The 24,544-nt window shown below is 43.3% G+C and overlaps 2 protein-coding genes and 3 long non-coding RNA genes across 6 annotated transcripts; 4 read left to right on the top strand and 1 right to left on the bottom strand.

The window, feature by feature from the left end:
* The first annotated feature begins 32 nt into the window (after positions 1 to 32).
* On the top strand, positions 33 to 998 carry LOC115529828 (uncharacterized). Its single transcript, XR_003973651.1, has 2 exons — positions 33 to 543; positions 748 to 998. It is a non-coding gene; the product is annotated as an uncharacterized LOC115529828 (long non-coding RNA).
* A 326-nt stretch (positions 999 to 1,324) lies between these two features.
* LOC115529825 (uncharacterized) lies at positions 1,325 to 20,478 on the bottom strand. Of its 2 annotated transcripts, none has more exons than XM_030338911.1 (9): positions 20,043 to 20,478; positions 5,020 to 5,133; positions 4,325 to 4,852; positions 4,045 to 4,224; positions 3,773 to 3,839; positions 3,639 to 3,693; positions 2,135 to 2,366; positions 1,875 to 2,024; positions 1,325 to 1,708 (listed from the first exon to the last, which is right to left on the bottom strand). In XM_030338911.1, the coding sequence occupies exons 4-9, from the start codon at positions 4,202 to 4,204 to the stop codon at positions 1,452 to 1,454; spliced, it is 921 nt and encodes a 306-aa protein (XP_030194771.1). In that variant the 5' UTR covers positions 4,205 to 4,224; positions 4,325 to 4,852; positions 5,020 to 5,133; positions 20,043 to 20,478; the 3' UTR covers positions 1,325 to 1,451. The 2 variants fall into 2 exon arrangements, with proteins under 2 accessions (XP_030194771.1, XP_030194772.1); XM_030338912.1 differs by having other exon boundaries at positions 4,655 to 4,852.
* On the top strand, positions 5,741 to 20,047 carry LOC115529829 (uncharacterized). The gene is made up of 3 exons (XR_003973653.1): positions 5,741 to 5,801; positions 6,342 to 6,344; positions 19,808 to 20,047. It is a non-coding gene; the product is annotated as an uncharacterized LOC115529829 (long non-coding RNA).
* LOC115529830 (uncharacterized) lies at positions 12,110 to 12,572 on the top strand. The gene is made up of 3 exons (XR_003973654.1): positions 12,110 to 12,162; positions 12,315 to 12,433; positions 12,548 to 12,572. It is a non-coding gene; the product is annotated as an uncharacterized LOC115529830 (long non-coding RNA).
* Positions 12,574 to 14,983, top strand: LOC115529827 (uncharacterized). The gene is made up of 7 exons (XM_030338913.1): positions 12,574 to 12,660; positions 12,756 to 12,824; positions 12,944 to 13,032; positions 13,285 to 13,390; positions 13,557 to 13,662; positions 13,829 to 13,914; positions 14,762 to 14,983. The coding sequence occupies exons 1-7, from the start codon at positions 12,622 to 12,624 to the stop codon at positions 14,897 to 14,899; spliced, it is 633 nt and encodes a 210-aa protein (XP_030194773.1). The 5' UTR covers positions 12,574 to 12,621; the 3' UTR covers positions 14,900 to 14,983.
* Positions 20,479 to 24,544: the final 4,066 nt, after the last annotated feature.

Genomic DNA, 24,544 nt, shown 5'->3' with positions numbered 1-24,544 from the left:
TTTTCCACCAATAAGGAATGAGAGGGGGCGGGAGCTTGCACGCTTGCACGCTCAGCTCGCGTACTGAGGGGGAATGAGAGGGACGGGAGACCGACACAAACCTCTGACCATGGCAGAAGCAACAGCTGAGTTTGAAAATATATTGCTGCATTGTAATATTCAGGGCTATTTGTATGAGCCAGAATACAGCGAGGAAGAACTGAGACGAATAGAGGAGGAGGCTGCTGCGGCTGCAGCTGAATAAGCCTTGCCTGTTGCCGAGGAGCCGGATCGCGCCGGAGTGAACTGGTGGTGTACCTGTTTGCTCTGTTCACCTATGGAGACTCACAAAGAGTCCCTGTGCTGCAGCGAATTTCAGCGATGCCAGTTTCTTCGCGATGAAATGGCTGAATCTGGCGAGGAAGGGGCCGTGTGTGTAACATCTCACCCAGGCTTTACGCCTCATCTGAACCGTTGGGTATTGGACACTTATTTCCGTACCCAGAAAGTCAACTGGAAACGCCAGCCAAAGCCCGCCGGGAGAAACGGACGTCTGAGCACAGAGTAAGTGTTTGTTTACTAACACATTGGCTACAATAGTTTTGAGTCACGGGGAACGTGACAATGTAGTTATCCGAAAGTAGCCGACCTTATTGGCAGAGCATAGGCTACATTACGTTAGCTTCAAGTCTGTGTAATGCTGTAGGCTACTCAAGGCATAATTTATCTTGCTTTGCTAATTTTGTTCTTTCATTCTTTCTTTGACAGTATAGGCTAACATCTTACCGGCATTTCCTGGAGTGGATACTGCAAGGTGAGAGACTTGGGAGAGGCAATCACCTTGTTTTGCCAGCGTGTGTTGTCCAGGCCATCAGGGCTAATTACCCAACACAAGATGGGCAGTACCGTGGCTACCAGGAGACGGTAGATGCCCAAGATGAGCTGTGATATTTAGCAAACTCACCATACGTTTTGTTTTTGTATATAGTTTATATTTTATGAATAAAACTTCAAATTCATGTTGGTTGTTGTGATTTGTTTACTATACCAAATGATGTTACACTAAAGTAGGCCTGCTGTATAAGATGAACACTTATTTCAACTGGGGAGAAAAGGTTTACATATAGCCTACTTGATATGCTGAAATACTGTAATTAGCAAATGTTTGATGTACAGTAATATACAAATGATACCTAAAATAATTATAAATCTATTCTTGCTACATTCATACATGATGGCTGTATGTTGAACCTACTTTGCAACAAAAAATGTAATGACAGAAATTTAAATAATTATTGCAGTGAAGTTTGTTATGGTGAACATGGGTTTATACAGGAGTCCAAGGTAAGGTAGTAAAAACAATAAGATTTTATTCACAAAGGAAAATGATCCAATATTTACAAAGATAAGATTGAAAACAAATGTTTTATAAAAGATACGTTTAAATAGATAAAATAGGTCAGATGTCCCTCTCAGAAGCGCCTTTTTAATTCAGCCACTGCCGCCTCCTTTGGTGGTTTTGGCACTGGTGCAATGTTAGGTGGCAGCGCAGGCTGGGGCAGGGCAAGTGAGGATGTTGAAACCTTATATAGAATCGTTGGGTTTCGTCTTCTGGTTATGACACTTGTGACAAGTGTGTCAATGAACTGGGTGGTGTGTGGAATAAATATCTGCTTCACGACCCACTGCTTGGATCTCCTGCAAAACACTTGGTTGAAGCGTGGTTGTCCTGCAAAATAAATTACAAATAATTATAGATAAGACTATAAAGGCAACATTTGAGATGCTGTACTTTTTTCAAATGAAATACCCGAATTATTCAGCTAAATCTGCAAACCGTGTAAGCTGTGAAAATTATATTCTTGATTCTTCATTGAGCCACTTTTACTACACACCTGTCTTGGTTGTGGCCTGCTTTCTTTTGACAATGTTTTCATTGTGCTCCAAACATGCAAGATGACCCCTTTCTCTCATTCCCTGGAAAGAGAATCCCTGCCTTTTTGGGAGGTACTTGAGCATTGCACTGTGAAAGATCTCCAGCGGGCCTGTATGCAATAAAATAAAAAGGGAAAAGAATATGAGAATGAAAACATGATCATTACGGAGTGATTTTGTAAAGTATTCAAGCTTATAAGGAGAACTATTATAAACTCACCAGTGTGTTTGAACAGGGCCATCTGTTCCAGGTCTTTCAAAAGCCTTTTGTCATTTACCAGCGATTCGAGATTTTCAAACGCTGAAGACTCCCTCTTCATCCATTGGCGCTTGCTTTGCTCCTGGGCTGTTAGAGGATGATGTCCACACCGGTTTGTTTGTCCATCATCCTCTGTCCATTCATGCTCATTACACACGTGGTGTAGAATGGACTGCCATCTGCATTTCAGTATCTGTATGAAACAAGTATTATTTACGATTATAAGACTAAGACTAAGTGACTTAGTCACTGACGCATGTGTCGTTGCTAGTTTACAACTGGCGCAGAGCGTTCTTTTCCCACCACCGCCACTCGCCGGTAAATTAGGGATTGATCATGCGCCCCAAGTGGCGGTTCGGCGGAAGGAGGAGGCGTGTTCTGGCGCAAACGGTATTTTGCCGTTTCTGAATACCATTGCGCTACTGACCAGGAAATACCTGGTTTAAAGTCAGTGGCGCGTTGTTCAGATGCCATTTTAAGGGCGCATGCATACATGCGCATGCGATGCATACGGATTGCTTGTGCACCTCGCGCATACACTTTGCTTCTCCCATCTACCTAGCCGCACATTCTTGGTAAATTATTTGGGAAAGAACAGCTGATGCAGCGGTAATAAGTTGTACTTTTAAATCAATGCATCTGCAAACACCGTACAGCAAACACATATTTTCTTATGTGACATCGTGTAGGCCTACATGCCCATAACTTTTAGGATTGATGAGTATTTGATCGTGAAAAACATTGTTTTACCGCGAGTGAGTGTTAAAAGGAATGAATGAATGCGGGCGCGCGTGTGTGCTCTGTTTAAACACACGCAAACTAAACACGTAACGCATAATACAATCAATGGCAATGTCTATTACCGCGGGGACACATGCATATTAGGATAGCATACAATACTGATAAGAAACAATGTTTATAATGTATTGCGTATATCATTAAATAGAACCACAGTTACCGCATATCATATGTTATATCATATACGTTTCCTTTGCCGAAATGTATTTGAGGAATCAGTATTTCTGAAGTTGTGGATGAAAACCCCTTATTCCATGTGTGAATTAGGCCATATTATTTGGCAATAAACTGAGCCATTTGCAGTTTGAAATTCATGTGCATCTGTCACATCGGAGACTGCAGACGCGCTGTCAAAATATCAACTCGTCCGATTCAAATGCGCTCATGGCTCTTAAAAGGGATGGGAGCTGGCACTCTCATTGGTTTGTGGGACGTTACGCCCAAACCACACCTACGGGTAACTAGGCTGCTTCAGACCAACCCTTTTGACACTTGCGCCGCGACGCAAGTGTCATTTATCCGCCTGTAAAATAGCGATAGTGCCGTAGAACCGCCCACAAAGCTACTTGCGCTTTGCGCTTCCCACTTGCGTTTCAGACCGTTAAAATAGGGCCCTATATATTTTTGGTCTCTAAAAAACAGATGAACAAAGCCTTTGATTCCTTACCTCTGCATCACCCTTGCTTGTTGCACAGGTAAACCACATGTGGTTTATGATTGAGCTGTGAAAGAAAAGAAAATTAGTAATTTAGAAACTTACAAAACAATGAAAAGCTTGGCACTTTACAAACCAACACTGACCTGCTCCATGCAGCAAGAATTTCGTTCCCTTTAATTGCTCCTTTCCTCTGTATCTTCTTCCTCAAACCTGAAAGAATAAATGTAACATAAGTTCGGTCCCCTCACAACATTTGTTGTATTTTTTTGTAAAGTACAGCCAAATCCCATCCTTTTATCTGCAATATATAAATCACTATGTGCTGCAAAGCTCTGGACATGATTTGTGAATGGGGAGGGCTGGAGAATGGGGGAGGTTTCGTTGTGTGTGTACAGGGAAGGCAAAAAATACATACCTTTCGCTGTATGCCAGATGTCAAACTCATGCTGAACATTGGGGAATTCTTCCCTCATGATCGTGCGTATAGATGTTGAGCGGTCCGTGGTCATCACCTCAATATCTAAGCCATCACCCATGATCTCCTTCATGCCCCTTTTGAAACCGAGTGGTTCCATGGCAACAGAGCTGCCGGCTTCTGTAGAATGAAGTTGAATACTTACTTGAATTGAATAATAATTTTCACAGCAGCAATAATAACATATATTTTTATTTTCCAGTGTTAATCTTTTATTTACCTGCAGCAGTTCTGTGTGAATAATCTCCTTGGTGTCGTCCAACATGAAGGTGTAATGGCAGTTTTTGGCACTGAAACCTGGGGTGTCACACCGGCCATCCCCTGACAAGTGTAGCTTCTTCCCATCCTCCTGTTCTTGGTACACTATGGCCATGATTTATTTTCTCTGTTGTTGATATAGGTCTTCAATGGCAGGGTGCAAGTAAGCCTTCTGCATCTCATAAAATGTAGTCTTGGCGATCATTTGGACATTCATGGTCTTGCACCAGTCTGACAGTTCAGTGTACGTGCCACCCCTGAACTGAACAGCTGCCGCTGCGAGGAGGTTCACCTCTGCCATTCCCCTCACTTCAGGCGATGATCTCCATGTCCCGGAATGTCCAGCAAGACATGTCCACGTCACCTTCCTTTGCGCCCCACAGTCAAAGGGGGTGGGGGTGACAGTTGTGTTGGGCTGGTAGTTTTCGTCTGCTTCACCCACAGTGCTAAAACTTGAATCAAGGGTCCCAGGTGTGTCGGGGCACGATGTCTGCAAAACAAAGAGGTTTATTTTTAATTGTAAAGATGACCAATTATATAAATATTATTCCTTTAGAATGATTAGTTGAAAGTTAGAAAGTGTTATCTTGTGTAAGTAATATATTGGCAAAATATTTGATTTAGATCATTTGTAAAGTAGCCTTTTCAGAATCTTACCGATAGTCCTTGGTCCGAGGGAAAGGTTTTCACTGGTGTGGATGTCAAAGGGAAGGTCTTCAGCGGGTTGGAGGATGCAGAGAGAGTCAATGCGCCATGACCACTATCAGCGTTCTGTAATGACACAGGCATTTAGTTTGTCATGTTTTTGGTACCACACACACAAAAATTGAATGTAGGGACAAGAATAAAATTTGCTTCCTAGTATAATGTTAGATTATATCACTCACTGAAAAGGCTTTTTTCCTGCTTTACTTTGTTTTTGAACTATTTTAGCAATTTGCCCCGATAGCTGCTATTCGTTTGGGTCACGTGACGTCACTGTAGCTTTGCGCCACCATCTTGACGACCGATCTCACCCACTGACCCATTGATTTTAGTGGTAACTCATGCCGGCAATTTGTTGTGCAGTGGGCACAACAGTACATACTACATACCTAGCGCAAGGCAACGGGCAATGCTCGTTCAAAACTCATCCCCGGCGTCCATAGCGAAATCGACAGTATGCTAAGCTAAGCTAAGCACACAGAGACCCGGGTAGCAGCCGAGGGAGCGTATCTATGATCCCGGGTCCTAAGTTCCCCGGGTCCTATGTTCCCCTCTTTGTATGAGACTGGGGAACAAAGGACCGCTTTTCCCAAAAAGGGTCCTATGTTCCCCGATATGTTAGTTTTTCTACCATTACTGCCAAATACCGGCCGAGAAAACTACCATTGCATGTGTTTACCTTTGTGGAAGAGGGAGACGTCGGAGAACCTGACGCAGTCTTTTCATACGCCGGTGTTAAGCCGCGAACACACCAAGCGCGTATCTCGCGTACCATGTACGCGCGTAACGCTCCTAAAATGTTGCTTGACCATTTTGTGTCAAAAATGGTCAGATACGCGCGTAACGCGCGTAGATGAGACCCCCCCCCCCAGCCTGTGGCTGCGCTGGATTTAGGAGTCCGAGGAAGGAAACCCAAACGCCGCCGTGTTTGGGTGGATGATAGAGCTTGGATCGGGTTAGATTAAATAATCTCGGATATAAATAACAATAATCGGGTTAAATAACTTCACATGGTGTGTCTGGTGTGTTTCCAGCATTCGTAGTGTTGATCAGCAGAGAAATAGTCCGCCAAGACGTTGAGGTTGCTTAGCAATCAGAGACTCTGTCCATGCAAGTGAACGGAGCGTTCACTCTTCGTCATAACTATCAAACCAAACATCCTTCACATTCACCGAGCGAACCTTATGAAAGTAAAATGCACATTTCTCGCTAGAAATGTTTCCATAAACGCATTTATTGGCGTAACTATGTTACTATTTCCACCCAGAATAAAGAAAGTTGCCGGCCGTGGCTGCCATGGACATGGCTGCGCTGGAGTCCGAGGTAGGAAACCCAAACGCCGCCGTGTTTGGGTGATAGAGTTTAGATCGGGTTAGATTAAATAATCTCGGATATAAATAACAATAATCGTCTTAAATAACTTCACATGGTGTGTCTGGTGTGTTTCCAGCATTCGTAGTGTTGATCAGCAGATATATAGTCCGCCAAGACGTTGAGGTTGCTTAGTAACCAGAGACTCTGTCCATGCAAGTGAACGGAGCGTTCCCTCTTCGTCATAACTATCAAACCAAACATCCTTCACATTCACCGAGCGAACATTATGAAAGTAAAATGCACATTTCTCGCTAAAAATGTTTCCATAAAAGCATTTAATGGCGTAACTATGTTACTATTTCCACACAGAATAAAGAAAGATGTCGGCCGTATGCTTCTGTCCAAGCTCACTACTCTCTGCCAGTGACGTCGGGTCAAGCTCAACGCTGATTGGCTATTGCGGCGCGTATGAGCGTTACTTGCGTAAAAAGTTCAATTTTTTGAACTCCTCGTACGCGCGTATATGTACGCGCGTATATATACGCGCGTATATATACGCGCCTCATACGCACCTAACGCGAGTAAAATGTTGCTTATACGCATGTAACGCTCGTACGCGTCTCATACGCGCGTAAACCAATGGTTCCCTATGGAAAAATTGCCGATTTTATACGCGTGATACGCGGGTAACGCTTTTGGTGTGGCCGTACCTTTACACCGAATTCTGCGACCCGTCGAAAAGTGTGACCCCAGAGGGCGCTGTTGCTCATGTTCAGCAACATGCACGAGTTTGAAGCTAGACTCGGAATGGGTACATTCGTTTTGTGACACAGGGCAATGCTTTCTTTCTTGAAAGCGTCTTACTGACTGTAGCGTCTTATGGGGAAAGAAGCAACGGTGATTGACCGTACTCAACACCTTATCCATTCTATGGGTCTGTGAAATGCAAATGAAATCAAATGTAGCCTATTTATTAAGCACATTTTATGTTTTTGTTATAATGCCCACCGTTTTTATTTGTATGCCCACCGTTATTATTATTTTACACTGCCGTTTATGAAATAAATATGAACTAATGCCACAATTATTCATGTCTGCGATCATCACAGAGTCCACAAGCAACGCAGGTCACAATCAACGATGCCTCAATCAATCTAGCGCACCGTCGAATTCTGCGCCAACACTATAAATGCAGGGAAAATTAGTCAAACCCCAACCAAATGTTTTCAGGTCATTTGTCGTCCTCATATCTGTATGTGCACACAGTTATTCATAACTGAGATCACCACAGAGTCCACAAGCAGCAGGTCGCAATCCACGATGGGTCACAATTCATGACAGCAGACCGTCGATATCTGCGACCACACTGTAAATGCGGGGAAAATGAATCAAACCCCAACCAAATGTTTTCAGGTCATTTGTCGTCCTCATATCTGTATTTGGACACAATTATTCATGTTTGCGATCATCACAGAGTCCACAAGCAGCAGGTCGCAATCCACGATGGGTCACAATTCATGACAGCAGACCGTCGAAATCTGCGACCACACTGTAAATGCGGGGAAAATGAGTCAAACCCCAACCAAATGTTTTCAGGTCATTTGTCGTCCTCATATCTGTATGTGCACACAATTATTCATAACTGCGATCATCACAGAGTCCACAAGCAGCAGGTCGCAATCCCCGATGGGTCACAATTCATGACAGCAGACCGTCGAAATCTGCGACCACACTGTAAATGCGGGGAAAATGAGTCAAACTCCAACCAAATGTTTTCAGGTCATTTGTCGTCCTCATATCTGTATTTGGACACAATTATTCATGTTTGCGATCATCACAGAGTCCACAAGCAGCAGGTCGCAATCCCCGATGGGTCACAATTCATGACAGCAGACCGTCGAAATCTGCGACCACACTGTAAATGCGGGGGAAATGAGTCAAACCCCAACCAAATGTTTTCATGTCATTTGTCGTCCTCATATCTGTATGTGCACACAATTATTCATAACTGCGATCATCACAGAGTCCACAAGCAGCAGGTCGCAATCCCCGATGGGTCACAATTCATGACAGCAGACCGTCGAAATCTGCGACCACACTGTAAATGCGGGGAAAATGAATCAAACCCCAACCAAATGTTTTCAGGTCATTTGTAGTCCTCATATCTGTATTTGGACACAATTATTCATGTTTGCGATCATCACAGAGTCCACAAGCAGCAGGTCGCAATCCACGATGGGTCACAATTCATGACAGCAGACCGTCGAAATCTGCGACCACACTGTAAATGCGGGGAAAATGAATCAAACCCCAACCAAATGTTTTCAGGTCATTTGTAGTCCTCATATCTGTATTTGGACACAATTATTCATGTTTGCGATCATCACAGAGTCCACAAGCAGCAGGTCGCAATCCACGATGGGTCACAATTCATGACAGCAGACCGTCGAAATCTGCGACCACACTGTAAATGCGGGGAAAATGAGTCAAACCCCTACCAAATGTTTTCAGGTCATTTGTCGTCCTCATATCTGTATTTGGACACAATTATTCGTGTCTGCGATCATCACAGAGTCCACAAGCAACGCAGGTCGCAATTAACGATGCCACAATCAATCTAGCGCACCGTCGAATTCTGCGCCCACACTGTAAATGCGGGGAAAATGAGTCAAACCCCAACCAAGTGTTTTCAGGTCATTTGTCGTCCTCATATCTGTATGTGCACACAATTATTCATGTCTGCGATCATCACAGAGTCCACAAGCAGCAGGTCGCAATCCCCGATGGGTCACAATTCATGACAGCAGACCGTCGAAATCTGCGACCACACTGTAAATGCGGGGAAAATGAGTCAAACTCCAACCAAATGTTTTCAGGTCATTTGTCGTCCTCATATCTGTATTTGGACACAATTATTCATGTCTGCGATCATCACAGAGTCCACAAGCAGCAGGTCGCAATCCACGATGGGTCACTTAACCTACCTGCTTCATCATGTAAACAATTATGACGTTGGATGTGTCTGATTGGATCCAATTTGAATTCCGTGAATATAAACAGATTGACAACCGTTATCAGAAAGTTAACCACCACAACGTAGACTTTATCTGCAGCAGTTCAAAAGACAAGTTTCAACAGCAGTTTCGAATATATTGTAGCCTATACTGTATATATATTATATATGTATTGGCTATATTATGAAGAAACTAATGTTTGATCAATTGAGGGAGTTTCTCATCAATGAAGAGTTTCCCAAAGAATTGGACAAGAAACAGCGCTGGACATTTCGACGACGAGCCTCCAACTTTTTGATCGATGGTAGGCCAAAAGTAGATATTTAATATATTATTGCAATAAATAATTTATCAATAAATTATGCAGTTATGCTTTGCAACTCATGTGAGTCTGTAGGCCGAATTAAACTAGGCTTAAAGGGTAGCCTATCAATAATTCCCATCCTATCTTCTAGACGGCGAATTGTTTTATGTCAGACGTAGGGGCTCGGACAAGGAGGAAAAGGTGAAAGTGGTCTGTGGGACAGCTGAGGCCGACGCCTTATTTAAAGAATTTCACTGCAGTGACATTGGTGCACACTGCGGCCAAATTCGTACCAGGACTGTGATATCACAGAGGTTCTACTGGCCTGGCATGTCCACCGACATTGAGAATTGGGTTTGTTTTTGCTTTCATATTTAATAATTTTCTACTTTATTCAGCACAAAAAAAACGGCAAATCACATGAAAATCTCTTCCATAGGTATCACAATGCACTGTGTGTCAGCAAAGTCGACATGACCTCAAGCTTGCCACAGAGTATATACCAATAAAGGTATAACATGTCATTTTTGTGTCTTTTAACCCATGTTCCTATAGATGGGAGGAACATTCATCATATTTTCAACTTATTTCATGCGTGAATAACATAACAATTACCTCTTTCTCTGTCTTTTCTCTCTTTGTTTTCAAACAGACCAAAGTTCCTTTTGAACTTATAGGCATGGACCTGGTTGGCAAACTTGTGATGACTGATCAGGGAAATCAGTACATCTGTGTGATGGTGGACTACTTCACTAGATGGTCACAGGCCTATGCCATCAAGTCGAAATCTGCAGCCGAGGTCACACAGTGCATTCTCAAATTTGTATACCAATTTGAGGTGCCACAGAGAATACTGACTGACCAAGGCAGAGAATTTGTCAACCAAGTATGTATTTTTATCACTATTTTAGCAAATATTTGAACTTTCAAATTACTGTTTTATTTATTCAATGTTACAGTGGGGTTAATTTGTTCTCTGCACCATTCATACAGATCAACACCGAAGTGTGCCAAATTTTGGGGATAAGGAGGAGTCTCTGTGCCCCATACCACCCCCAGACGAATGGGTTGGTGGAGAGATTAAATGGCACTATACAGAGGTTAAGAGATGCATTTTACAACTACATCAATTGACAAAATTACCTTGTTAAAAATCGAAGAAACAGCATTTAACATACTCATATAAAAGGGTAACATTAAACTTTTTTCAACTATCTAGAGCTCTGGGGAAGCTCACCAGAGAAAAACCCAACACATGGGATAGATACCTGGACGCTGTGATGTTTGGTTTGCGCACCAAAAAGCAGCTCACAACCCGCTTCTCTCCATTTTACCTGATGTTTGGGAGGGAAGCCAGGTATCCATCTCAGGTGCAGGAAAACTATAAGGTTAGTTGGAATGTTTATATATATTCTCTTCAAAAAAATGATGTTCGACAATTATTGAATGACGTTACATAGTTATGAACTGTAATCAAATTAAATGAGCAATTTTGTTTTTTACAGGTCGATGGGTCCTTTGAAGAGCAGTTCAATGAAGAGGAGGTGGCAATGGACATCGAGCGACAGGACAAAATTGTCAACATTGTCCAGCAAAATGTGGAGAAGGTTCAGGAGAGAACCAGAGGGAGACTGCAATCCCTGAAAAAAAGAGCAAGCTTTAAGGTGGGGGACATGGTGTGGAGGAAGAACATCCGTAGCCTGCAGCGGAAAGGGGGAAAGCTGGATCCGGAGTTCCTTGGGCCGTTCACAGTGGTGAACATTGAGGAGAAAAGTGTTGACCTTGTGGATAGTTCAGGAAAATCTATCCACAAGGTCAACACTGATCACCTGAAGCTGCACACTATCCCAACCCCAAGAATTCCTCGGAGGTTGAAAGTTCCCCCAGTCTCTTCCATTACCTCCACCCCACCTGCTGCCACCTCCACTCCACCTGCCACCTCCACTCCACCTGCCACCTCCACTCCACCTGCCACCTCCACTCCACCTGCCACCTCCACTCCACCTGCCACCTCCACTCCACCTGCTGCCACCTCCACTCCACCTGCCACCTCCACTCCACCTGCTGCCACCTCCACTCCACCTGCTGCCACCTCCACTCCACCTGCCACCTCCACTCCACCTGCTGCCACCTCCACTCCACCTGCCACCTCCACTCCACCTGCCACCTCCACTCCACCTGCCACCTCCACTCCACCTGCCACCTCCACTCCACCTGCCACCTCCACTCCACCTGCCACCTCCACTCCACCTGCCACCTCCACTCCACCTGCCACCTCCACTCCACCTGCCACCTCCACTCCACCTGCTGCCACCTCCACTCCACCTGCCACCTCCACTCCACCTGCCACCTCCACTCCACCTGCTGCCACCTCCACTCCACCTGCCACCTCCACTCCACCTGCTGCCACCTCCACTCCACCTGCCACCTCCACTCCACCTGCCACCTCCACTTCAGAGAAATGTATGTAACGCTATGAAGCTCACTCTGATATTCTAAACTTTGATGTAAATGTTCAACCTTAAAAGTTCAGGTAACTCAAACAAAACAGCTGTTCAGGAGAGAAGATATTGAATCGATTTGATAATTATAACATTTTCTTTTTTTCATGTAAGATGTTACAGAGGCTTGGGACGGCAAAAATGTTCATGTTCTGCTGTCCAGAATCGGACCATACAAGCTGTTCTATTGGGACATCTGTAGGACAACTCCGGGTCAGGAACTTGAGAGTGAGGTAAGCTTCAGTATTTTATTCTCCTTTAGTTAACTCATATAACAAAGAAATCTCCAAATGCTAGTACACCATAAGTTAACTGACTTCATTTTAAAATGGATTTGCTTTCCCCAGGTGATCAATGCCACCCTGTTCAGAAGCACAATTGCCAAGGGGGGAAAAAGGCACTTTGCATTGATACATATGCCATGACCCAAATTTGGAACAGGAAGACTTCAATTCTAAGGGTATAGGCACAGGTTTTTACTGTTACTGTTTTACTGTTTACGATTTACTGTATATAGTGGTTGTTTTTTTAACAGTAAATTGTGTGTTATTTTAGAAGTGTGATCCTTCATTGTATGGAGTCATTCTGGGGGTAGTGAATGAGCCAAATCATTGGATACTCACAGTAAGTTAAACATTATCTTACGCTATGTATTCATGTTTAAATTTCCAAGGCACATCCATGATTTTATTAGGATATGTGAATGTGACACATGCACAATGTGCTTATCTACATTTCTCTAGGTCATCTTCCCCTCAGAACAGAGGAGCCTTGTGCTGGATCCACTCGGCAACGATGCCTCCAAGATCACAAGATGTCTGGAGACCACAAGGTAACAGTTGGGTTCTATGGCCTGGCCCGGCAGGCGGAATGCTGCTATTTAACCATTGGAGTATGGGTGAAACAGGTGAAGGGAATGACCTTGACTGATGGGATGATGCAGTGCAGGTGTGTGAGAACTGTGGTACTGTCCATGGTGGTGCAGGAGTGCACCTCGTGCTCTGGTGACTTGAACCTGTCCAATGTGCTGGACTGGATGTTTCAGAATTGCATAATAATTTGCTGCTTTTTGTCTACTTTTCAGAGCATTCATGAGAGCGAGGGGCTGTACGGTGTCCAGGTGGAAAGCCAACACTGTGCCACATAGCCTGCAGCAGGATTCCACTTCATGTGGAATATTTGCCATCAAAGTAAGTTTTTGAATTGCATATTTCTTTACGGAAACATGAAGCAGATTTTGAAAAGGTCTCCTTTTCAACATTTAAACTCCTAGAGAGACATAAAGTTGATGAATTTTGATTAAGTTAAACTGGGCCAGTATGTTTTGAATATTCATTTATTCAAACATGTTCTTAGTATGCTGAGAAAGTCCTGGCAGAGGAGTCTCCTACTTTCCCAAACACTGAAGGGGCAGTGGTTAATTACAGGAGGGAAATTACTGTAGCACTTCTCAATGAGACTGGTATGTTAACCATTTTCAAACTTCTATTAACACCATGAGGATTTCAATATCATTAATTCAATGAATATAAAAAAGTCTAGAAAGTTAGTATGTATCACTTATGGTGTATTTTCCCATGGAAATAAGAAGAAAATATTATATGCAATCAATACCATATCTTAACCAGATGATCTCAGTGAGCTGTGCCACCACTGTGGAGAGGGAGAAGAAGCGCGAGGGGGGTCTCAAGACAGACCTAATGCCACTGACTGGGTAAGTTATTGTTCTAACACCACCGCTTTCGAGTTCTTGGCTCAGGTTGTTTGCAGAAGGCATGATGTAAACAAGTACTAGGGAGATCTGCCTAAATTCATGTGAATTAGGGTCTGAATGTTAAACAGCAGCTGTACATGCACATGTAACATGGATGTCAATATAACGATGTCTTAAACCATGTCTTATTGACATATATACAAACCTTGCCTGTGTCTTTGCATGACTGCGTATGTTAAAACAGTCTTAGTTTATATTAAGTAGATAAATGCATTAAATGAACAAAAAAATAATAAACCATGGTATAAATAACAATATATTTATTCTTTATTCTGCTCTTTATGCCAACCTGTCTAGGGAACTGTGCAATTCCCTACGAACCATCTATTTATCTACCTGCCTCACTGACTTTCTAAGGACTTCAACTGCATTTTACCTCAGTTAGATTTACATTAGATGCATCCGTTTTAGTTTGATTTATATTAGATGTGTCAGTTTTAGTTTAATTTATATTAGATGTTAGATTTATATTAGATGTATCAGTTTTAGTTGGATATATATACAGTATGTTCGTTTTTTATCATACTGTATATATTGTTTATGTATGTTCCTTGTCCTATTTTTCTTTAAGCACCAGGGGGGAGCTCTCCCAAATTTCGAGGTTCCTGTACCTGTACCTGTACTTTGACAAATAAAGATCATTCATTCATTCAGTCTGGTACAGGAGAAGACACACATTTTACGCAGATATTTAGACTGAACTTTTTCCCATTCAGTATGACCTCGGTTTAAGATAACATAAATAAGATTTACTTTATTAATCCTGAGGGGAATTGTTGTGTTTCAGATCCAGTGTGACACCTGTGGAAGGTGGTACCACGAGGGTTGTGTTGGGAGACCTGACAGAGATCCTATGTACAGCTGTCCTGCATGCCACCAGGCTCAAATGAGTCGATGCCGTCCAAAACGGTCCAAAAAAAGATAACCATGTCACATGATTATCACGCCTTCCCGTGAGGATGGACACTGTCTTTCAGCGACCCTCACAACCCTCATCGACACCCCCCCCCCCCCCCACCGACCCCCCTTCCCGTGAGGATGGACACTGTGTTTCAGCGACCCTCACAACCCTCATCACCACCCCCCACCCACCCCCCTGCCCGTGAGGATGGACACTGGGGTTACAGCGGCCCTCACAACCCCCACCACCACCCCACCCCTTTCAAGTGTGCATATTGTATATAGTTCTACTTCTATTGTATATAGTTCTCTGCAAACCTATGGTGGCATCATGCCTTCACTGTGCATATTGTATATAGTTCTACTTCTATTGTATATAGTTCTCTGCAAACCTATGGTGGCATCATGCCTTCACTGTGCATATTGTATGTAGTTCTCTGCAAACCTATGGTGGCATCATGCCTTCACTGTGCATATTGTATGTAGTTCTCTGCAAACCTATGGTGGCATCATGCCTTCACTGTGCATATTGTATGTAGTTCTCTGCAAACCTATGGTGGCATCATGCCTTCACTGTGCATATTGTATGTAGTTCTCTGCAAACCTATGGTGGCATCATGCCTTCAGTGTGCATATTGTATGTAGTTCTCTGCAAAACTATGGTGGCATCATGCCTTCACTGTGCATATTGTATGTAGTTCTCTGCAAACCTATGGTGGCATCATGCCTTCAGTGTGCATATTGTATATAGTTCTCTGCAAACCTATGGTGGCATCATGCCTTCAGTGTGTCTTGAACAACCACACAAGGTTGCCAATTTATATGAATTTTGTTGATGTATTTGCACGTTTAATCTTGCTGAATTCTACAAGGCAAATTAATTAATTTAAAACTTTAATGGGGCCGTTCCCCGTTCTCGCAGACATGAATAATTGTGTCCAAATACAGATATGAGGACGACAAATGACCTGAAAAGATTTGGTTGGGGTTTGCCTAATTTTTCCTGCATTTACAGTGTGGGCGCAGAATTCGACGGTGCGCTAGATTGATTGTGGCATCGTTGATTGCGACCTGCGTTGCTTGTGGACTCTGTGATGATCGCAGACATGAATAATTGTGTCCAAATACAGATATGAGGACGACAAATGACCTGAAAACATTTGGTTGGGGTTTGACTCATTTTCCCCGCATTTACAGTGTGGGCGCAGATTTCGACGGTCTGCTGTCATGAATTGTGACCCATCGGGGATTGCGACCTGCTGCTTGTGGACTCTGTGATGATCGCAGTTATGAATAATTGTGTGCACATACAGATATGAGGACGACAAATGACCTGAAAACATTTGGTTGGGGTTTGACTCATTTTCCCCGCATTTACAGTGTGGTCGCAGATTTCGACGGTCTGCTGTCATGAATTGTGACCCATCGGGGATTGCGACCTGCTGCTTGTGGACTCTGTGATGATCGCAAACATGAATAATTGTGTCCAAATACAGATATGAGGACGACAAATGACATGAAAACACTTGGTTGGGGTTTGACTCATTTTCCCTGCATTTATAGTGTGGGCGCAGAATTCGACGGTGCGCTAGATTGATTGTGGCATCGTTGATTGCGACCTGCGTTGCTTGTGGACTCTGTGATGATCGCAGACACGAATAATTGTGTCCAAATACAGATATGAGGACGACAAATGACCTGAAAACATTTGGTAGGGGTTTGACTCATTTTCCCCGCATTTACAGTGTGGGCGCAGAATTCGACGGTCTGCTATCATGAATTGTGACCCATCGGGGATTGCGACCTGCTGCTTGTGGACTCTGTGATGATCGCAGACACGAATAATTGTGTCCAAATACAGATATGAGGACGACAAATGACCTGAAAACATTTGGTTGGGGTTTGATTCATTTTCCCCGCATTTACAGCGTGGTCGCAGATTTCAGCGGTCTGCTGTCATGAATTGTGACCCATCGGGGATTGCGACCTGCTGCTTGTGGACTCTGTGGTGATCGCAGTTATGAATAATTGTGTGCACATACAGATATGAGGACGACAAATGACCTGAAAACATTTGGTTGGGGTTTGACTCATTTTCCCCGCATTTACAGTGTGGTCGCAGATTTCGACGGTCTGCTGTCATGAATTGTGACCCATCGTGGATTGCGACCTGCTGCTTGTGGACTCTGTGATGATCGCAAACATGAATAATTGTGTCCAAATACAGATATGAGGACGACCAATGACCTGAAAACATTTGGTTGGGGTTTGATTCATTTTCCCCGCATTTACAGTGTGGTCGCAGATTTCGACGGTCTGCTGTCATGAATTGTGACCCATCGTGGATTGCGACCTGCTGCTTGTGGACTCTGTGACAGTGGCGGTTTTAAGGGGTGGCACGGGGTGGCATTTGCCACCCCAGGTATATATTTTGCCTCCCCAGTTGCCACCCCATTTTATTTCCAATTAAAGTATCAATTCTAGTTTTCAAACATAGTGGTTTAATCACATAAATGCGCTTACTATCTTCTCTCTGACCCACCCAAGAAGCCTACTTTTTAAAACGTCCTCCGACCTCACCCCCACTGGAATTTCTAAATGGTTTCGCCCTTTCTGCCAGTCACGCACCTGACGTGACTGCGACCACCGTCTCAACCAGCACCACACGAGTAATCTCACGTGACCTGTTGCAATTTCAGCGGCGTGAAAATAATGAACAAAGGAGGGAGAGGTTGGTCAAAATCATTAAAAACCCTTTTCATGTAAACTAAGCCAATACAGCTTTTGGTTTTAGCATAATCCACTGCTAGCATGGTGCGCTATTCGTGTTCCAGACATAGCTAACTAACAACTAGTTCCAAAACTAGCGATAGCAGCTATTTGTCTTTGCTTTGGGGTAGTTCTAGTAGATTCATTTTAAAATGTTGTGTTAATTTGCATAGGTTGCTGTTCATCAGTACCAACGTCAGTACCATAGTAAACATTGCTTACTAGCGACTGGAAACAGCACACACTCGTCCGTGCATGTGTTGTATAATAGCAGCTGTTCTCCCGGTCACCACTGCCGGCTGCGAACGCAGCTTTTCGGTCCTGAAACTGGTTAAAGACCACCTGCGGTCAACAATCAGTGCTGAACGATTATCAAATTTAGCAGTGCTGAGTATCGAAAAAGAGAGAGCTAAAGCACTTGACCTAAATGTCTTTGTAGAGCGGTTTGCTGCAAAACACAAAAACAGCCGACTGAAGTTGTCTTAAGCACTTGATGGATGAAGCCTCCTGTGTGATACTTATTAGGACTGGTGGATTATAATCAATGTTCAGACTTTTTGATGTTCTTAATTAAGTATTTTTGTCTGAACAGAATAGAACTGAACTGAAGAGAATGACCCCAAGATGTTTTTTCTGAAATTAATTTTGAATAGAATGAGAGGGCCATGTGTGTGTGCCTGACAGAGAAGGGAAGGGGGAGAGACAGTGTGTTCATATTTAGACATACATTGTAGTTCATGGATTAACCTTGATATGGATGAAGTTTTCAGTATTTCCTGTTGTATGACTGATGGTACTATTCAGTAGTACGAGTGTTTACACATGACTTTTCTGTATTTCTTTTTTCTCAATAGAACAGAATCGAACAGGCCCCAAATATGTGAACCTTAAATGGTGTGTGTGTGTGTGTGTTCGAGAGATTCTGTTACTGTTGTCAATTCCAGTCTTCTGCCAAAAATAAAGTGTTATGGTTAAAATGTATCCTTTCTTCAAGACTGACTTCATTACCTAGAAAAAGATGAACTTGTAAAAAATATATGCAGACCTTTCAAAATGGTTGCATGTAGAAGTACTAACAGTATGAGGCTAGGTTTATTTGTCTCAAGGGCAAATGTCCTGCAGGACTAGCAGACATAAACACTTGTATTTATCTATTCTTCTACTGGGAGAGCACCTGAGGAAGTGGCTGACTGGGAGCCCAAAGCTGAATATTCAAAACCACCAATATACAAAAGGGATTAATAGACATGGCAGGTAAATGAACTCAAAGGAAAATAAAGAAATGGCTCCTACACAGTGCAGACATGATTTTATGTTTGGCACGCGTAATTTTACCATTTACCTTAATGACCATAGATATGGCATCTGAATGGATGTTGATCATTCACATTCTGAAGGAATTCTTATGCAATTATAGAAAACACTGATGAAGTAGTGTAATCAGTTTTCCTTGGTGTCACAAACAATTGTTATATGACTGTGAGTTAGAACTATTTTTTTTCCCATAAATTGCTCCCCGCACCTCCGCCCCCCCTCTGGACCTATTGCCCCCCCTCTGCCACCCCAGGGCAAAATCTCTAGAACCGCCACTGCTCTGTGATGATCGCAAACATGAATAATTGTGTGCACATACAGATATGAGGACGACAAATGACCTGAAAACATTTGGTTGGGGTTTGACTAATTTTCCCTGCATTTATAGTGTGGGAGCAGAATTCGACGGTGCGCTAGATTGATTGAGGCATCGTTGATTGTGACCTGCGTTGCCTGTGGACTCTTTGATGATCGCAGACATGAATAATTGTGGCATTAGTTCATATTTATTTCATAAACGGCAGTGTAAAATAATAATAACGGTGGGCATACAAATAAAAACGGTGGGCATTATAACAAAAACATAAAATGTGCTTGATAAATAGGCTACATTTGATTTCATTTGCATTTCACAGACCCATAGAATGGATAAGGTGTTTAGTACGGTCAATCACCGTTGCTTCTTTCCCCATAAGACGCTACAGTCAGAAAGCATTGCCCTGTGTCACAAAACGAATGTACCCATTCCGAGTCTAGCTTCAAACTCGTGCATGTTGCTGAAAATGAGCAACAGCGCCCCCTGGGGTCACACTTTTCGACGGGTCGCAGAATTCGGTGTAACACCGGTAAGCAAACCCCGAGAAGCCCAATCCCTACGAGAGCTCCACGCGCTACGGCCAACCGGATGCGCAGAGCCTTTGGCCGTGATATTATTATACAAATTATATTATATACTAAGAGCTCCGGGAGTCGCAAACGGCACGGGGAACATAGGACCCTTTTCACTGCTAGTGAGCTCTAGCAGTAAACTGAAGTGCTCACTAGTAGCAGCACAGAAATATAGTAGAATATTACGACAGTCTTACCTGTAGGCGACTGCGTTTCGCTGCGGGAGGTGCATTAGAAGCCCCGGCCTGTTCGTCATCTGGGCACGGGCCCACAGCGAAGACGCACGGAACAGCAGTTGGTTTGAGTGCGGACCTTATCTTCCCGAAAAGTCTTCCATCAAAATCCTCCAGTTTGAAATGGAGACTGCATATCGTTTTTCCTTTTATAATTTCCTTCCCGGTGTCTTCTCCAACTCTGGGGTTGTTTATCGCCCGCAGCCATAGTTTGCAACGCTGAGCGTCTTTCACTGGCAAACCGTGAAAACTTACACTCTGTCCCAACCTCGACTTTTCGGTGCAACCGGGTACCAAACAACCACTGGGCATGATTGCTTTTGGAAAAACGAGTCAAAACTAGTCAACGACGGTTCGTGAATAACTTTGTGAATAAAGTTTGTTTGCTCGCATGGGTCCTTCCCCCTTTTAAATGGAAACAGGTGGGCGGGGCAGCGAGCGCAATGCACTGTGGTAGTTGGAGGTTTTCTCACTTTGAGCCAGAGAGACCATGAAAACACTCTTTCTGCCGTTGGGTACCGAGTCAAAACTAGTCAACGACGGTTCGTGAATAACTTTGTGAATAAAGTTTGTTTGCTCGCATGGGTCCTTCCCCCTTTTAAACGGAAACAGGTGGGCGGGGCAGCGAGCGCAATGCACTGTGGTAGTTGGAGGTTTTCTCACTTTGAGCCAGAGAGACCATGAAAACACTCTTTCTGCCTTTTTTCAGGCTAGGATGAACCAATTTCAATTTATTTTTCACATTTATAATACATTGAATTATTTAATTCATAAAACCTTCATATTCCCACCGGTGAACTATCCCTTTAATGACAGATTGTTCGCTACCTACTCCTTTGTAAGCATGGAAATTCAAGTTCAAAATAAAAGAAAAAACGGATCAAATGTGAAGTATGGTTATTTTAAGCCATTTATTATTTAAATTTACTTCAAAAATACCATATCGTGATATATATCCATATCGTGATATAAAATTACTCATATCGTGATATAAGATTTTGTCCATATCGCCCAGCCCTACAAGCTGATATACATGTGCAATTGAATTGTCGAATTGAATTGTCCTTATACTTAACTTTATTTATGTAGCACCTTTCATGACATAGAATGCAGCTCAAAGTGCTTCGCACAACAAGAGACGGGTGTCTTTTTAGAGGAGGCAGGATAAAAAAAAAAAAGTAGATGATTATTGACTTTAAATTGCACTAATAATATTTGTACTACTATGTCAATTACCTCAAGCTAAGCTACTATCTAACTACTAACTACATGATAGTATTCCTTCCTATTGTTTTTTTGACTTTGAAATATCCTTGAAGGTAATAAACATATTTTCTCCACAGCTTCCTGCTCCGAAAGAAGAAAAGGCTCAACAAGTGGTTGAAAAACATTAACCGCAAGAGTTGGGTACCAAATGCCTGCAGCAGATTATGTGCCAGGCATTTCACAAATGACTGCTTTACCATCGACCGCAGCCTCAAACCAGATGCGGTCCCCACCCTTTTCGGCAACCCTGGAGCACCCTGTAAGGTAAGGGCAGAGTTAAGTAATATGAATCAAGAGCACAATTACTGCCAAGTCTCTTTAGATGTTGATGAAGCTGATGAGGTACAGGTGAATGTTTCTGAAGCCACAGCATCAGACAGTGCTCAGCATAATTATGCAGGCATCTCCTCTATCCTTCAAAAGGCAGGCTGAAAATAAACTGGGATCTATTAGAAAAAAACTTAGATTTGTGCAGCAGAATCGTAGGAAATTGAAGATAAAAGTTTCCTGCTTAACTCAGGTCATCACTTCTGTCAAGGAGAAGCTGCTCATTTCTAGTGGCTGTGCAGAGATGCTGGAGAACTCCTTCAGTGGAGTCCATAAGACCTTGCTCTCCAGAAAGGTGCAAGGTAAAAAATCGAAAGTGTCGGAGGAGTTGCGTTCATTTGCGATGACTCTGCACTTCTATTCCGCCAAATCTTATAGTTTTGTGCGTAAAGTTTTTGACCTTGTACTGCCTCACCCCGAAACCATCCGAACGTGGTACAGCCACATTTCTGCAGATCCCGGTTTTACAAAGCCTGCCTTTTCTGCTCTTGCCTGTCATGTGCAGAACAGAAAAGTTGAAGGAAAGGAGACCTTGTGTGCTCTCATGTTGGATGAAGTGGCCATTCGAAAGCACGTGGAATATGCAGCTGGAAGATTCCATGGATATGTGGACCTTGGCTGTGGCACTGTTGATGACAGTCTACCACCAGCCAAAGATGCCTTGGTCCTCATGGTTGTAGCCATCAACGACTCCTGGAAATTCCCTATTGCCTATTTCCTCATTGATGGAATGAATGGTGAAGAGTGTGCCAACATCATCAGGGAATGCCTTCATCGACCCCATGCCACCGGAGTTCGTACAGTCTCCTTGACGTGCGATGGACCATCATGCCACTTTTCCATGATGAGAGCCCTGGGAGTAAAATTGGATGTCAATAACATGAGATCCTCTTTTGCACATCCTGCTGACCCATCACAATTGGTCCATTTGCTGCTGGATGTTTGCCATATGTTGAAGCTGATCAGAAACACATTGGCTGACGGGGGTTTACTCCAAACTCCAAATGGAGAAATCCGTTGGAAATACATTGAGGAGTTGAATAAACCTCAAGAGATGGAGGGACTACGACTTGGAAACAAGTTAAAAATGGCTCATGTACGGTGGGAGAAACAGAAGATGAAGGTAAAGCTTGCAGCTCAGGTGTTCAGCAGCAGTGTAGCAGATGCTCTTGAGTACTGTAACACACAGTTGCATCTTCCACGGTTCAGCGGGTGCGAGGAGACAGTGAAGTTCCTGAGAATCATTGATGAGAATCATTCGATGTCCTTAACAGCAGGAACCCTTTGGGGAAGGGGTCCAAAGCCCCAATGAGGACATCCAACAAAGACCGGGTACAGGAAATCCTGCTAAAGGCTCAAAGGTCACTCTTGGAACTGAAAGACAGCAAAGGCAAGCTGGTGCATTTAGGCCCCAGGAAAACGTGTGTAGTTGGCTTTATTGCCAGTTGCGCAAGTGCATGGAATGTTTTCCTTGAAGTGGTCATCCAGCCAAATGCACCTTGCCGTTACCTCCTCACCTACAAGCTGAGCCAAGATCACCTTGAGCTGTTCTTCTCCTGTCTTAGAGCACGTGGTGGATGCAACAACAATCCCACATCAAGACAGTTTACAGCTGCCTACAAGCGTCTTCTTTTGAAGTCCCAAGTAAAGACAGGTACAGGCAACTGCATCCTCCGTGATAATACCACCATCATGGATGTCACACCTGCTGCAGCAAACACCTTGCGCAGGTTTGATCTGAAGCCTGTGGAGCCTGTGGAGCTTTCTGACCATGAATACCAGCTCTGCCCAAATGTTGATACTATGTCTGACTACAAGGATGCTGCAATCAACTACATTGCTGGGTTTGTGGTCAAAAAGCTAAAGGAAAAGCATACCTGCATGCCTTGCGCTGACGCTCTTTCTTCATCCACCGTACATCCCTTCATTCTGTTGAAGAATCGTGGAGGTTTGTCCAAACCATTTGACGGGATAGTTGCTGTGTGCAGGGAGTCGGAGCGTTGCTTTCAGAGAATTTTGAGAACAACTTCTGGCAAACTCCCCCAGGGACATGGTATAACAGCAGCCATTGTCATTCAAGTACTGGGATACAGTGCTGGTAAGACATTGTTCCCAGACCTGCACAACCACATGTTCGAAACCACTGTTGAGGACAATCACGTACATCTTCTGGTGAAAATGGCATCCTCTTTATATTGTAAAATAAGGATGAACCATCTTTCAACAGAGAGTCTGCATAAGGACTCTGTTAGACATAAATTCACAAAGCTCATCCATTTTCATCACCAGTAAATTAAACCATGTCAAAATATAAACTATTTTATACTATAAATTGAAACCTTGCAAAAAAAAAAATTGTAAATAAGATTTAGAAAACAAGATAATTGTGATGTGAGTCTTTGGTCTCGTATTTATATGCATGTTTCATGTATCTATGTTTTTTACATGTTGTGACTGTCTGAGTTTGTGATGTGAGTCTTTGTTCTATTGTGTCTCGTATTCATATACATGTTGTGACTGTCTGAGTTTGTGATGTTAGTCTTTGTTCTATGTTCCCACTCTTGGCCTGCACCTTGACGTGGTGAGTGGGCTTTAAACTAAGCCAGGCCTTTTATATTTTTTCGTTTGTTATTCACAGTCTATCTTATTAATGATACAAAGCCTTAATTAAACCCCTTCTCTTCTGTTTGCAGAAACTGGAAACTTCAGAGTATATTTTATCTTAAGTTAGATCATCTTTTTTGTTTCCTCATCAGATCCCAGTCCATCATGCTCCTCTACTTGTCTGCCGTGCCACCATCATGCCTCATGCATCACCTCTCAGCGCCTACCCAGCTGCATCTTATTACATTTCGAAAAAGCGAGCATCTCAC

Source organism: Gadus morhua, chromosome 17 (genome assembly GCF_902167405.1).
Source record: "Gadus morhua chromosome 17, gadMor3.0, whole genome shotgun sequence".
Classification (NCBI taxonomy): Eukaryota; Metazoa; Chordata; class Actinopteri; order Gadiformes; family Gadidae; genus Gadus; species Gadus morhua.
Note: the sequence above shows the minus strand (reverse complement) of the source record. Positions and strands in the feature narration are given on the sequence as shown.